Below are 16,847 nucleotides of genomic sequence, written 5' to 3'. Positions count from 1 at the left end.
GGGCATGGTGTTTCATGGACACAAAGGGAAGGAGACCCTGAAGGAGAGAGGGCTGGAGAGTGGTACTGAGCAGTCCCTTCGGTGAGATGAGTAGAAAGAGTTGCATCGAGGAAGCCCTTTGGATGGGGCCATGTGGTCCCCAGTGCATCTCCCACCTCCTCCTCTTCCTCAGGCAGGAGGAGGCAGAGTTGCTGCTGCTGCCAATGCGCCAGGATAGAGCGATCTCGGCGCGGGAGGAGATGACGCAAAAGGCAGAGCTCCCCCCAAAAAAGTGTTTCTCCAGGACGAAGATGGCGGCAACTTAGCCCAGGGGCCCAAGATGCCTGTGCCCATCGGGGGCCCCCAGCCAGGCAGTTCCGCCCCGTGCGCCCGGGGACACCGCGCCCGGCGGCAGCAGCGGCGGCAGCCGCAGCCCATTGTCACCAGCAGCGGCGGCGGCCCCGGCAGCCTCCTCCTCCTCTTCCTCTTCCTCCTCCTCCTCTTCAGCATCCTCGGCAGCGCTCCGGGAGCCCTGCAGCAGCGTCTCTCCAGTTAGAGCGGAGCGGGGAGAGAAGAAAGAGACTGAGACAGCGGTGCAGGCATCTGTGCCGCGGCTCGGGGCTGAGGAAGAGGAGCAGCGGCGGCAGGGAGGAAGAGGAGGCGAGGAGCCCCTCCGTAGCCGTCCGTCGGCAGCGGGGGACGCGGCATGCGGTTGTCCGGGGGCAGTGGGCTTTTCTCAGGAGGAAGATGGGGAGCTGCGATCTGACCATGCCTGGGTGAGAGGGGGAAAGGACCAGTCGCGCAGCCCCGCCACCACCAACTCTCACCACCACTACCACCACCACCACCACCACCACCACCATCTCCTCTCCCTCCTCCTCCTCTCTCTGCGTTATTGCTCTTATCTTCTCCACGGCACTCCGCGTTGGATGGACTGGGGCTGTTTCGGGTGGTGAGACCAAGGCAGAACCACCGGCGAAAACCAACAATATCTCGGAGGAAGAAAAAGAAGAAAGAAAGAAAAAGAGAAAGAAAGAAAAAAAGAGGAAGAAAGAGAGACGGGGGGAGAGTGGAAGAGGGAGAGAGCGAGCGAGAGAAGGGAAGGCAGGCAAGAAAATCCCCCCAATCTTTTAAGTCAATGTATATTGTGGTGACACTGGCAAAGGAGCCCTCACGGTGGAGTCGGCCAGGGCTGTGCGTTCCCAAAATATGACCAGGGGTGCTTGGATGTGTAGTCGGCAGTATGATGACGGCTTAAAAATCTGGTTCGCACCCCGGGAGAACGAGAAACCCTTCACGGATTCAGAGAGGGCTCAGAAATGGCGACTGTCCCTGGCATCGCTCTTGTTTTTCACGGTCCTGCTCTCTGATCACTTGTGGTTCTGCGCCGAGGCCAAATTCACGGGGACCGGAGAGAAGGAGCAGCCGCCGCCCGAGAAGCCGGAGCCCGCGGAGCCGGAGCTGCTGGCGGGCATGGGGGAGCCGGCGCCCCCCGCGCCCCGGCTCCTCGCCCCCCCCTCGCCCTCCCTCCCGCCCTCCCCCGGCAGCAGCGGCGGCGGCGGCAGCCGCGGCAGCCGCACCAACGGCACCGAGCCCCGGCACGGCAAGGCTGCTTTCCTGGGGAACTCCACCGCCAGGCCCCTGGAAACGTGCCCCCCCCCGGGCTCCTCGTCCGGGCAGTGCTTCAGCGTGGGCGACGCGGAGGCGGTGTGCCGGCGGCCGGGGGGGTCGGGGCGGCCGCGGGGCACGGGGCAGAGCCCGGCGCCCGGCTGGGACCTGACGGATTTTTACCTTTCCTTTTGTAATTCCTACACACTTTGGGAGTTGTTCGCCGGGTTGTCCAATCCGGACACTTTGAACTGCAGTCTGGATGTGGTGCTGAAGGGGGAAGGCTCCTGCAGCCAGTGCGTCCAGGCTTACCAGCGCTACGACCAGCACGCTCAGGAGAAATACGAAGAGTTTGAGCTTATGCTCCAGAAATATTTACAGTCGGATGAGTACTCGGTGAAATCGTGTCCTGAGGATTGTAAGGTAGGAGCCCCTGCTGTGTTTCCTGTCCCTGGCTGGCGGGCTGGCGTGCCTCCCTCGGCTGTTGTGGCTGCCGTGGACCCTGTTGTGCCTGCTTCGGTCTCTGCCCCTGGCGCCGGCGGCCGCGGTTCTCACGGTGCAGGCGGTGCTGCGGAGGGTATCGTCTGGGGTCCCCCCCTTAGCGCATTATTAAAAGAGAGGAAGAGAGAGGGGAAAGCTTGAGAAAACGCAAAAAGAAGTGATCCTTAGTCCTCTGGGAGCGTAGCGCTGGATTTCCCCCTCCTCATGAATATGCGATTGGCTCCGGCTCGGCTGCCGGCTTCCAGCGGGCTGGGATGCGACTTAGCGGCAGGCAGCGACAGGGTCTGCATGACAATGAGCGGGGCTGGGAGCTGCGACCGGGCTCGGGGCTGCCCGACGTCGCTGCCTGGGCCGCCGGCCCTCGGGGGGCAGGTGGCCGCGGTGCCCCCGGGACGGGCGGTTCGTCCCCCCGCGGCGGCCAGGGACACGCACCGGAGGCTCCGGGTGGGTTCCGTCGGGCGCCTGGCCCCGGAGGCGGCGGTGCTGGACGGCAGCAGAGCGGTGCGGCGCCGGGCCGCCTCGGGAGCGGGACAGTGTTTTCAGGCGCTCTGCCAAAATCTGTGGATCTGGGGAAAGCTGGAGGACAAGGGTGTCTGTTGACGGGCACCACAGTGGCCCTTGGTTGGAACGTGATGGTGATAGCGTTTTGATAAGCCGCGGCTGTTTCCTTTGGTGCCACTGGTGACTGCTCAGAGAGATCCAGAGGTTTTTCTTTTCCTTTGCTAGAATGCAGAGGGTCCCACTTTGGCTCTTGTAGTTGTTGCCTTTTCTTTACTTTTGAACAAGATTAGTTGGCCTATCTCTCAAGACAGGGCAGAGGAAAAGAGTTGTCATCGGTACCTAAAATAGCTAACTGCATGCTTTTTTCCCGTGTTTGAGTACTTGTTAGGAGGTGAATATTTCTGCCCTGAACTGGGTTATCCCAACTACTGTAGCACTACACTAACCAATCTGAACCAAATTCTGCTTTAGCAGTGGAACACAACAATGCATGAGAATCACTACTCTGAACAGGAGGCCTGGCAGTACCTCTGTGCTCTGTAACTTCAGCAGGGCCTTCTGAAATAATTTCACGGTAACAGCCTATGCCTAAAGAATCCCATTCACCAATAACTCAATATAATTTGCACATATATTTCCCAAAAAAAATTGATCCACAGTCCCTCCAGAAGCTGAAATAACTTGCTACCTAATTGGATAAAGTAGGAAAGTTCCTGTGTTTATTTTTTATTTCTAAACCTGACAAAAGTAAGGTGGGTCACCAGAAGTGTTGACTCCACTGTTTTTAGATTGCAAACTGTGTGTGTACACACTCATTGTATATGTGCTATGTACTCAGTTACTGATAATGTAAACATATTTTATTTCCAGAGTGAATGGGGTAAGTAAAAAAGGGTATCAAATGTAGGTATCTATTGTTGTAAGGAAATTTTTGTCATTTCAGTAGCCCTATAATTAGAAATTGACCTACTATTCCATGCTGCCAAATGATCAGCATTTACATGCTTTAAGTGATTTTTTTTGTGTCACAGTTCAGTTTGACTGAACTTTACCACAAAGTGCTCAGTTGCTTACAGAGTATCAGGGTGTAAAAGGTGTTGAAAATGAACGGAACAGCAAATTTATGCTGTGTAACGATTTTCCCTTCACACATCCAATGAGGAGAAGTACTTTTTTAATGATGGAGAAAAAGTTGTTGACATTCAAATGATTGTGTGAAAGTTAAATGAACTAGACAAATGCCAGCGACCTACATTTCTGCGGTTCTGAGTGCCAGATGATAATGCTTTATGTTTTGAGAATTTGGCCAACCAATCTGTGTTAAAAATGAAAGATATTTCAGAAGAGGAAAGGCAAAAAACCCCCAAACCGTGGGTGTGTTTTCTCTCTCTCCAGGGCATCTGGTGGGCACTGCAGATGCCCACCCAGTGCGGGTGCGGAGCGCAGCGGGGTGAGCGGCGGGGCTGGGCTGGGCTGGGCTGGGCTGAGCTGGTCAGTGCTGCACGGAGCGGAGGGCCAGGAGACCGCTGTCCAGGGTGCTGCAGGACAGCGCGCACAGCCCGTGGCCAGGCAGGCGACATGCCGCTCTCTGCCCCCGTGCCCTGATTTGGTGCTTCTGGGTCCCTCTGGGGCCTTTTGATTCGTGGGGGTGATTGAGAGAGCCGAGTGGATGGCACGTCCAGAGGTCTGACGTGTGTGTTCATGTGCTTGTGCGTGGGCTGCCCCGAAGAGTGTAGAGGTGAAACTTGAAACTCGAAACTCGAATACTTTGTGACTGTTGCAATATTTTGCTGGGCTTACTGGTGTTTTATATATATTTCATTTATAAAAGTCAATTAGGACATTCTCTTTTCTTGAGTGTGTAAGTGAATATTATTTTTTTGCATGTTGGATATTTAGCTAATTCTTAGGTAAAGAGTCAGATTAGAAAATGACTTGACATCTAGCTATGTGGTTTAGGCACACATTATTTGGGTGTCGTGGTTTATGTGGTGACCTGCTTTTTCTTTTAAACGAAGTGCTAAAAATACGGCCTTTACTCAATAATCATGTGTGTAAGCCTTGGCTTAATACAATGAAAGGTATTGTTAACTAGTCTATTTGTATTTAAGATGTCTTTAGCATTCTTGGAGGGCAGCTTTGTTCACACAAAAAGAGAGATTTTCATCCAGTTAACCAATTATAGCAGATGATAAAAATTAATAGAATTTACACTGGATTACAGTCAAGAATAAACTTGTAATTGGGGGTTGCTTCCCCCTTCCCCAACTCTCCACAGCACCATACACCATCCTCAGCACTGTCATCCTCTCACAGTAAAGTGGGAAGATCATGGTGGGTTTCTCAGCCCAGCAAGTTACGCCTTTCCAGAAAGTACTGTTGGTGATAACAAATAGTACATATCAAAAATGCCCTTGATTCATGAGTCTAAACCTCAGACTTTATGTTTTCATTCTTTTATCTGAATCCAGAAGAAGATGAACTATACTTTCAAAATACTCTGTCTTCCACTACATGTCTCCTGGTCTCTGAAGCATATTTTAAATTAATTGCTTTGTATTGCAGGAGTTTGCAGGCAGGACTTGTTTGACTTATAGATCACATTTAGCTATTCTATGTGGTGGGTTTTGGTATTGGTTTTAATATATAAGTGTACTCAGTTTGTTTTTGTTGCTTGTTTTTTTTCTTTTTTAAGAGTGTTGTCCTGTAATTAAGGTCTTACAATTAAACTTTTATTGAGTTGCATTGCAGTTTTTGAAAATTTTGTAGAAAATGCTGAAAATTTTTTAAATTTAGAAAACAATTATTTTTGATGGTATCAATGAATATGCATATGCCTTTTATATTGTTTGTATGTCAGAAGACTTTATGTGTTGTTTAGAAGCTTGAAATGTCAGTGTTGTCTCACTTTAAATCCATCCTCAACTTCTTTCTTATAAATACTTCTTAAAGTCTGATGTCTCTATATATTGTTTCCTTGTCTTGACAGTCACATATTAGTAATGGCTAAACCGTAAACATAAGAGAAATATTTGAATGTATTACATATTCAACTAGATGGTGAAACAAATTGGTGTAGCTTTATTGAATCACTAAAGTAACAGAGTAACTGAAAATCTGGATCTACACTTCTCTTTTTCTCTTTGAAATTTAATTTAGATTTTTTAAAGATGTTTATGAAATCTTGCTATTGCCTATTATGAACTTGTGGTTATATTTGCAGTGATTTGTCTCAGCAATATCTATAATTTCTTGGTTTCCAGAAAATCATTTTTATATGCAGTGTGTCACAGCACAGTATTCAGACAATTAACAGAAACTGTATTGCCTTGATGTTGGAAGACACAGTTCCTCATTATGACTTGTCAATGTTCTATCAGGGGAAATACTCAAGCTCTTATTCTTACGGCAGCAGGCAATCGCTCTGTGGAATAGAAGAAAATTCTGGCTACTTCTGATTAAGAACTGGGTCAAATAACTAAGTAGGACATAAAAGTGTAAAGGGTTTTAATATTTTTCTTTTCTTTTCTTTTTTTTTTTTTTTTTTTTTTTTAAAGATAGAGCTTACATCTTTGTGATTAAGTGTCAGACGCCAGGGCTTTCTTGGCAAATGTGTTTATTAATGTTTGAACAAGATACCAGTCATAATTTCTGACACAGGTTTCTTTAACCTAGTGCAAGTTGAGAGTGTTTAAAATGTGGGCTCTCTTAGCAGTAGTTAAAATTTTGAAATGTATACTTCAGGTAAGTGCATTATAATTAAAATAACATTAAAATAATTCATTTTTCCTCATAGAATATCAAAGAGGAAAAATAAAAAGACACCAACTCTTCTTATATTAACATTGCTAAAAAGCAAACTTTGGCTGGCATCCAATGTACTCAACATGCACAGGCAGGTTTTTGTTTTTCAGGAGTTAAATATCATTCGATAACTTCTGATTTGAGGTTTATGGTATTGGTATCAAAATATGTGATAGAATAGCTGAGTTATAATAGTACTTAGTTGAAAAATGTGTGCCAATAAAGGGTTTCATCATTAAGCATAGATTATATAGTTGATAGGAATATAAAGTAGGTATTTCTGTTACTGAAGAATTTTTTTTGATCAAAGAACTGTGCTCATCTACTTTTATTTGAGTAAGAGGGTGATTGAAAGTTATTTAAAACAATTAAAATCACATTTCTTCTTAGATGTTATCTGGAAATATCAAAGCTTATGTGAATCACTACTTTCCTAAGAACTTTTTCCCAAACAGCATATGTAGTCTAATTAGGTTTTGATTTAAAATCTCCATTAAGCTGGCAGAAAAGAGCAGATGAGAAATACAAACCCAAAAGCTCAAATGATAAAAGAACCCTTCAGTTACAAAAGATCACACAGACCAGCATCTGCCACAAAGTTAGGCATTTCAGTTTCACATCTTAATCACATATTTATGTGATGATGGTTCTGTGCAAGAGTGATACCTAAGCTACTCAGAAGAAACCCATACGAATTAAACTTTGAAGATCTGTACTGGTGATCTAATACAAAAAAGAACACCTCCCTTAATTACTGAACTTTTCTGATTCTCTTGAAATATAATTCTTAATTTTAAAGCTCTTTTTAAAAATGAATACTATGCTGTATTAAAAAAAAAAAACCTCAAAATCCTTAAATGTTTACACTTTCAAAAACTTTGGTTTAAAATGCTGTGAAACTAATGTGACTGTGTAAATTGATGTTTGCAGAATTTGATGGTTTTTGATGTTATTTGTTCATGTGATTTTTTTTTAAGTAAAAACTGAATTATTTTTCAAAACTAATTTAAGACAAATATGTGGATGAATTTAGTATAACTCTTCTTGTAGTACTGGTATAATACAAGGACCAACACTGACAGTGTGCTAAGGGATTTGTGTTTTGGCCTAAAATCCTGGTACTGCAGTCTGCTTCAGTCTCCTATTTTGAGCTAGATGAGTGGTACTGCACTCAGGGAAGACTATGCTCATTCTTGTGGTCATTCAATTGCTTAAATGCTTTACTGGATCAGGAGCAGATCTCTTCATTCCTAAAAGAGAAAATTCACCAGGGTGTTCTTTCCAGAAGTACGTTAACTGCACTTAACTTCTAAAATTTTGCATCTAGTTGATGCATCAAGATACTCATCCCATTTATATTGTCAATGGGTACATCATTCCTGATTTAGGAAAGAAAATCACTGCAGATTACTAGCATAGAGTAGTTAAAGTGGATTCTGCCCTAATCAACAGCCACCATTTAATGTTTCATGGTATTAATATCACATAGTCTGGGACCTCATGGGTCTGCCCTCAATTTCACTTTGTTCACTTGTTCTCTTTACATCAAGCAGTGTGCTTCACGTGCACCTTGCAGAGACGGTGACAATCTTGCTTCTTCATTTCAGGTTCTACTGGGAAAGGTAATCAAAATGCAAATTATAGTTCTATCACTTATCCTGCCTAAAAATCATTTGGTCTATACATAGTAATTTATAACTTCAATCTTGCACTAAGATCCATAATGTATTTAGATCTGTGAATTGGCTAAAAGGGAAAAAATAACTTAGAAGCTGAATTCTTAAATATTACTTTTTGATAAGTATCAGTCATAACATCCCAGAAGATAGAAAAATAAAGTAATCCATATGACAAAAAAAAAAAAAAAAAGCTAGATATCCATTATGGGTATCCACAGAAAATATAAAAGTTCAGACTCTCTTTGTAGTCAGTGGAGATACATAGGTAATTCTAGAGTCTAAGTCAGTTCACAATAAAGTGGACATCTAAAATAGGTCAGATGCATTATGCCCTAAAATACTTATTTTATGTCTGTTGTCCCTAAGGAGGACATACTGTCATTTTATCTCAGATACAAACACTTCCACCCACTGTTGACCTCAAAAGTCACATTAGATGAATCCGAACAAAGTGATTTTGGTATAAAAATTAGGTTTGGATAAAATTACGTTCATATGCAAAATTTAACGGTGAAAAAGTTTGCAAAATTCTACTACTTGTGCTGTCCTACACCAGCCTGGTGAAATCACAAGTCTCTTTCACGTCTCAGATATCGATATTCTGTTGCTGAAGAATGTGTGAGCTATGCAATACGCTTCCTGGGGATGAGAACAGGAAAGAGCCTTGTATGACATAACGACATTTTCATCACTTTTTTTTTTTGAGAGAAGACCAAAGTCTTCTACATATGTCTTTTCCAGTTGTTATTTCTGCTGAGAAACCAGGCAATAACAATTGTAAATCATCTTAATAGATATTTTTGTAGGTAGATGTGCTAGAGATTATTTCTTTTATTCTCCCATCTCTCTTTTACAAGCAGGGTGGATTTTTTGGGGGGAGTGTAGTGTCTATGTATGAGAATTTCTTCCCTTAGTCCAAATCAGAGGAAACTCCCAAGACTACTCAAGCTCCCTCACTCAGGAAACACATATTTGTAGACATTTATGCCAGTTTACTACAATAAGCATACTGTACTTTTCTATGTACTTTTCACTGTACTTTTCTCTTGTCAGAACTGTAGAGCAAACGTCTCTAAGTGAGAATGTGTGTGAGCTTGATTTCCTTCGCAGCATCAATTGGTTAGATGAATACAAATGTAGTGAGGCACTGAAGACATATTCTGGCTTGTGGAGAGATTTGATTAATTTGATGATACGTTAAAAAAATAAAGACCAGATTTCTCTTTGAATTTGTCATTTGACCTTGTTTGCAAACAGGGTAGATATAAGAAATACGTGAATTTCTCCTTTAGAACATGCACACTGATGAGCTATAGCCAATGAGCTCCCAGTCCATAATGAGAAAAAGAATAGGGCATGGTGTAAGTGGCTCTGAAGTGAAGTTGATCAGCACTTGATATTCTCCCACCCTTCATCTCATCTCATCTCATCTCATCTCATCTCCTTCATCCAAACTGATGGACATGTGTCAAAAGCTGTGTTTGATACAACATTGGCCAAAAGCCTTTTTGGAACAACCTAGCATGACCCTTTGAAGCACTGATTGAATGCAACAAAATTGTTGGGATGAATGGTTATGATAAATGCTGAAGTGACAGACTTATGTATATGTGTTGACAAACAATATATATTGATTTTGAGAGTGGACTCAGATGTTTCATCTTTAGAAGAAAACCTCATGATTAAAACAATAGTAAAGATGATCTGAAGTTACCAGCAAACAATATGTTTCAGTCTAGGTTTTTAGAAGTTCAGTCTAGATGTTTAGAAGTTCTGCAGCAGCTTGGAAGCCATTGTGGATGTTTTAAATGACTTCAGTGAAATTAGAAGGAAATGGTACCAGGCAGATTACAAATAAAAAAAAGGTCCAAGTTTTCACTTTTGGGGTATGATACTGGTATTTTTATGGGTTTTTAAAAATGTTTTTATTTAGGTAATTTCATTATTAAGGCATTATATTTTCAAATCTATCCATTATAAAATTTTAGAAAGGAAAAAAAAAAAGATATTGTATTACGTTTGCATTTTGGAATGTGCAATATACTGCAGCTTTTAGGAGGTATTTTCCATGGAGGAAGTATGATATCTAGAGTGCTTTTTAAATGCATGTTTAATTCTTGTTGATCCTCTGCATGTTAGATTAGATGTTGCCTTCAATTTGCCTGAACACTTATGTAAATGGTATCTTGGGCCTGTCAACAGACTTCATCTCTGTTAAGCATCATAATGAAGTATCTTTATTACATTTTAATGATATTAGCAGTCCAGAATCAGAGGACATTCTTTATTAAGGGGACGGGAAAAAGATGAGATATTTAGAAATAATATTTTTCTCATTTTATTCATTCTTTTAGGAGAGTTTGCAGAGTTTGGTGATTGATATGATTTGCTGATCATTGCTCTGCATTGGTTAGCTTCCTCTCTGTAATTAAAGGGTTACATTTAAAGGTTCTTGTCAAAAAAAATGAGTTTTATATGAAATGTATTTATTTAGATAAATACTTGGATTTCAAGGGAGAACTTGAGCAACTCTTAAATACTCTAAAATCTGTATTAATTAATTACATATCTCAGAGACCTCTGTGTGTAGTGATAGACAACTAAATGTAAGATGATAAATATAAAAATTTATTCATGTAAACTTATTTTTCATGACCAGTATACCAGATGGAAAAGCTTTTGCCAGTGTGGAAAGTATATTCTTAACTCATATGATATGATTTATTGTGCTCATGAGTCAAGACAATATAATTTTTTTACTAGTGTAACTTCATTTAGAGGAGTATTTTTTTCACTGTTAAAGTTACATTTTCAAAGGCACTAAAATCATCTCTGCTGAGACAAATGTTTGTATTTGTATACACACACACGGGATTGAAAAAACAGATGTTCTTTAAAATAAAATCCAGCCTGTAGAACAACAACAAAACGGCAAATGAAAAGTCCAATTTGGTTTTAGGCTACTTACATTGGGAATAAATAATACAAGTATATATATTTTAAAAATACACCCACAAAAATTACATGCAAATTTCCTATGAATACTCTTAACATTGCCTTCACATATATTTGTTGAAACTGGATTTCTGTATGGAAGTGCTTTAGAATAATAAAGACACTTCATAGCTGGAAGTAAAAATTCCTGTGTATTGAACAACTTGCAACTTACTATGCAACTGACTGTGGTGACATCTGGTATAGCACATCTTGCTTCAAAAGTAAATTATTTTTGAAATATAAGAGATCTGTAAGTTCCAGCATATATTATCAAAATGATGAAAATAAAATTGTGTATGTCAATTGTAATCTTTATAATAAAAACATCCACAAATAATCCCAAATCCATGCTTTGGTAAAGATTAAAATCTCTGAAGGGTTTGAAGAGAAGCATTACTGTAACATCTATTCAGAATACTGCTTGTAAGTAAACTCCTTAAGTGAGTTTCTGGTGGTTTTCCAGTGGGATGTGTCTGTACTGATTCTAGCCATGTTAAAGCCAGGCAATCAGTGTAAATCTGTGGAAAAAGATCCATGTCATAAAAGCCTCATTTACTGCCTTTTTATTATTTAGCAAAGTATCCCAAATGCATCTATTTTAGGATATTGCAAATTTTATACCTCTAAAGGTATAAACCAATCCTTTCATATTTTTCCTTTTACACTGGGTTCAAGCTGTCAATATTGTGGTACAGTGCTTTAATGAGAGACTGGGAAGGTTTTATTACAAGAAAGTTTTTTTGCAGAAGGGAACAAGTATGTGAAGCTCATAGCATCCTGTATGTGGGGATGCCCCAGCATGTGCTGCCTGCCTGGAACTTAGAAGCTCTGCCCTGGAGCAGGGCCAGGGCTGAGGATATATGAGGATTAGATTCCACTGGCTTGAGGTTCTGCACTTAAAAAAGGGAAGCAAATCAAAACCGTAGCCAAGGTCCCCTGGGATAGCTTTTAAAATTCTTCTTGCATCCAGAGATGAGAGATGTTCATTTCCATTCCTGTTCTGTCGTGGAGTTAAAGTCTTGATGTAATATTTCTACAGAGAACCTGACAGAACTTGGACCAGTATTATGAAGAAGTAGGAGTTTCTGAACAAGGTACATTTGAAATATTACCCAAATTATATACAAAAAACAATTTTTGTATTTTTACTTTTTTTTCATTTATGCTTTCTGATGTAACAATCCTTGGGGAAATGACCCCTATTACAAGCTGAGTTTAGCTAACAAGATATAGTATAGCGGAAGGAAATGAAGCTTCTTGTTTTATATTCCAGTTCAGTTAGAAGTGCGTTATGGTTTCTTTTGTCTCTATTTAAATCTCATAATTGTTAAAGCTGAATCTTATAAATGCACATTTTTTGTTCCAACCTCACTATATTAATGAAATTAAATCATTGATGTAACAATAGCTTTTCAAAATCCAGGTACCAAGATTAATTCCTGGGACAAGACAAGAGTAAATGTACTGCTAGCCAGTCTCTGCATGACAAATATGAATTTAAAATATTATTTTATTTTCATTTGTAAATATAGGCCAATTTTCTTTAGTCAGCAATCTACAGTGACATAAACCAGGACTAACTCCATTGAAATAAATGGCTTTACTTACACGTAATACTCTTTTTAGAGGAGGAACATGATATGCTTTAAAACTCAAATATATGAATTCAGAAGGACAGTTTTGACTCAGATTGATTTGCTTTACAAACCTTGCTACTAAAAGCAATATTCAGAGTGCCTTAAATACTCATTTCCTTGTCTTTGAATGACATTACTAATTTGTAATTGTTGTTAGATTAATGTTTTTTTCCCCTTTTCTTTGTTGTTGTACTTGGTCTTGATTGTGTTCTCTTATTCTATTGATTTTTCAGGCACTGCTGTAGAAAAATATTATGAGCTTAAGTTGTTCAGTTGTCCAGGGAGAGGAAAACCTTGAAGAAAACAAAGCAAAATTATTTGCCTTTTCCAGCCAAGAGTGTAGGTCATCCACCAGGGTTAAAAGGAGAGACGATGATCAGTAGTATTGCTTGTTTAAATCCAGAGAAGATGCTTTGATTGGTGCAAATACACTCTGTATTTATGCTGGCATAAATACAGCTAAAATTTAAGCATAAGTTGAAGAATTTATCAGCTAGTGGAAGTTTTGCTCTGTGGTACATTTCAACACTCATAAAAAGGTAGTAATTTTAACAATGACTCATCTTAAATAAAAATTACAGGTTTGATACGCACGTATGTGTGTGTATGTATATATATGTATATGTCTTAAAGGAGGTGGAACAAGGAAATTATTGAAGTAGGATCAAGTGTTCTGTAAAGTAGACAGTCCTACAGTAGAGTCCTATGGAAATCTGAAGTGTCATGGATTATGGAAAATTAAGAAGTACAGGAAAATGTAACATTTGTTTCTGAATAGTCTCCTTTTTTCAGGGTTTATTTGTTTTCTGACGGTGTGGAAGTGTAAATTACTTTTTTTTTTTTCTTTCATCAATACTTCAGAAAGGTGCCACAGTAAAAGTAGAATACACATGCATCTATTGTTGGGATGCCCACTGACCCATCTTACATTGGTCTTCACAATGCATTTGTAGAGACCATTTGTGGAATATTTTAGATTTTTTTTAATTTCTGCTTCTCTATTTGCATATAACAACAAAGTTTATTGTTCTGCTTATGTGTGCTTCTTTCTTAAGACCAGGATATTTTGACCACTGTGATTATCTGGGAGATCAGGTTTTCATTACTGTTGTATAATGTGATTTTTTTTTTTTTTTTCTGAAATATCTTAAAGGGCAGAATGGTGTTAGTTTGTGCAATATAACCATGAATTACAGTGACTTCCCAAATATTTCTTTAGACCTTTTTTTTTAGTTTCTGGTGTTTTGTTTGTTTCTAATTGCTGCAGAAACAGTCTTCTTTAAATTATGGTATGAAAGTAAATACTTGCAGCATTTTTTAGGGTTTATTTTTGCTAAATAGTTTTTAATATACGTCTTATTTGAGGAGATCCAATGGAAGTTTGGGATGGAAGAGACCTTTTTCTTCTTTTATAGTTGTTTAGATCTGCAGGAGGAGGAGATAAGTTTTGCAGCTTGCAGAAAATATTTGCATCTCAGAGTTTTACCAAAATCTTAACTGGTAGGGAAGATCAGTAGCTCATAGGAAGGAATATGACAGCTGTGAATATCAATAAGCTTTTTTTGTTTTTTGGTTCCTCTTAAATTGTACTCCTGGGTACAGGGTAAAGTATATATGAATACAGAGATACTTGAAATTATTTTATGATATGTTCAAAAGAGAAGCAAGAGACTTGAAACTCTTTAGAGGTTTTTTTTTTCCCTCTGCAAATAAAGGCACTGTTAGAGAACTCAAATACTACATTAATTCAGCAGTTCAGGGGCCTGTAGCATGCAGGTGCATCATGAGATGCACCTGTGATATTGCTCAAAGGGCTGGTCCTGCTTCAAACTCTGTTCTTGATTTTGTGTCTTAATAGAGTTAAAAGGCAACTATTTATTTCTTAGTGAGTCTGTACACACTGGGCAGTGCACAAATCACAGGTGCCTGAGCTGGGTACAGGCAGTTGCCCTCAGGCTGTGTCTCCATCAGCATTTCAGTTCAGGTCTGGGGTGTGCTTTTGAAACTTCCCACTCACTCCCACTCTTACTGCACCTTGATTCCCCACACAAACTGGATTGCTCTCTGCTGAAAGCAAAGGCAAACAAGCGCCCCAGAAGTGCACCTGTAATGAGCTGCAAGCACTAAGGGATGTGCAGTCCCTAAAAAGGACTAGGGCTAGCCCAAAGTAAAACAGATGAAACACATGTAATGTGGGTACCAGGCTCTTGGCACTGTTTCAGTTTACAGAGTGTCTCTACAGATCCATACTCCTTGTTAATATTCATATAGCTATAGTTAAAGACACTGACATTCAACCTGGAGATAATTCCCAAAGTATCTCAGCAATTTCTTTAGGCCTGCATCTCAAGGCCCTGAGCCAAATTGCTGAAATGATTCACTGCACCTGGCTCTATATAATCATGGCAGTAGTGATCGTGTATTATCTTTTTTTTTTTTTTTTTAAATCTTCTGTTGGCATGCCTATGGAGGTGATGCAGATTTTTCCTCTATGCTTTCCCTGCATCTGCCAAGCCTCTGTGTAGCAGAGCCACTGCAGCTCTGCTGCATTTTGGGTCTGCCTCTGTCCTCATTGTGGATTTCACAGCACCTTCCCAAAACACAGACATAAGGTTGAACAGAACTGTCAGTGCTTCTTTATGGCAACTCTTGAGTTAAATTTCAGAATGGTGCAAAAATATCTAAATAATCATGAAAAGGAAAAATTTTTGTGAGGGAAATTGGCAGCAGTGAATCTAGTCTGTCCTGTCTTCATACAATACTACCCTTACTATGTTCTAATGTATTTTCTTGTTTCCTGCTAAAATAAAAAATACTACTATGATGCAGTGTTCAGGCTAGATTTTGGGTAGCCATTGAACTGAAAATTAGTTATGCAGGAAAGCCTAAGTAGCTGATTTTATTTTTTGATTATTTAAGTTTCTATATACATGCAAAGACTTAATTTTCTTTGGATTTTTTCAGAATACAAGACAAAGCTGTGCCTATGTTATGGATTCATATTATTCTTCTTCATAGAAGAATTTTTTCTTTGAATGATTAGAAAGTACTGTGCAGTTCATTAGAAAATAGGACACTGGAAGGATATTTCCCTGCTGATAGAATATTTTCTGTTAGCATGAGAAACTACTACCTTTCCAGGTTTTATTATTTTTATTGCAATGTGCCCAGTAATTATAGGTCACTGCTTTTGAACCCTGAGAATTCATGCCATATATTGACTTGGTTTTAAGTAAATTTACTGGACTTCTAGGAAGAAAATCAGTTCTTCTAGAGGTCGTATTCTAATAGTAACAGTATTGCTGACGATCTGTGGGGTTTAATGTTTTTAGCCTTTGGTAACCACCAAGAAGCTTTCTTACCTTTTACCCAGCTCAAAACCTGAGTAGGGATAAAAGGAGGCAAGAAAAGTGATATACTGACCTAGCAAAAATGGATAAAGAAATAATTGGCTGAAATTGTATCAGTGTGTGTGATTGATCAAAACATGAGGGGAATACCTGCCAGGTGATCAGCACTTTTTGCACCACCAGATGTTACTGAGCTGACCAGGAACTGCAAGGGAGACCAAGCAGCAGAGACAAGACATTGTCCAGCCAGTAGGAAAAGCAGTCAGAGTGGCAGACTGCCAAAACTGCACATTTAACTAAGGTCAACATAAGAGTAGACAAACAACACATTCTCATAAGACTTCAGTCAAATGTATCTCAGGTTATAGTCATGTTACTTTACCCTGAAGCCTGAAGGAGCTGATACTGAAGAATCAGAAAACTGAAAAGAGCATGTTTTTTGGCAGGCAGGCTGTAGGAACTGACATCCTACACTGCTCAGTGGTCTGCTCTGGGAATAAGCTTGGGAAGTAAAATTAATTTTATACCAGACCAGAAAATTGTTTGATAGTTTGTGAAGTTTCTTCTTAGTTCATATTAGGCATTAGTCAATTTATCATGCTTCTGATTCAATAAAATACTTTTCCATATTCTTTTCTATTCGTGTATTTTCATACACAAAGAGGTATCTTACTGTTAGAGATAAATTTCACTTCCAAAGGCACTTAGAATAGTGTTCAAAATTTTAATTTTCTTTAAATGCATAGCAGTCCCACCAAAATGTCATCAAAATCTGGTTCTTGCTTTGTTTC

The 16,847-nt window shown here is 40.0% G+C and overlaps 1 protein-coding gene across 1 annotated transcript in view; it reads left to right on the top strand.

Moving 5' to 3' along the window:
* Positions 1–1,188: 1,188 nt before the first annotated feature.
* The window catches only part of NALF1 (NALCN channel auxiliary factor 1), a gene marked incomplete at both ends in the record, with an annotated part of 438,797 nt that continues 423,138 nt past the window's right edge, over positions 1,189–16,847 (top strand). The window contains one exon of the mRNA XM_082278047.1: positions 1,189–2,010. Coding sequence (XP_082134173.1) covers positions 1,189–2,010 — 822 coding nt within the window. The remainder of the gene's footprint in view (positions 2,011–16,847) is intronic.

The sequence above is a fragment of the Coloeus monedula genome, assembly GCF_965178545.1.
Source record: "Coloeus monedula genome assembly, chromosome: 3".
NCBI classification, from domain to species: domain Eukaryota; kingdom Metazoa; phylum Chordata; class Aves; order Passeriformes; family Corvidae; genus Coloeus; species Coloeus monedula.
This window is presented reverse-complemented; position numbering and strand designations above follow the sequence as displayed.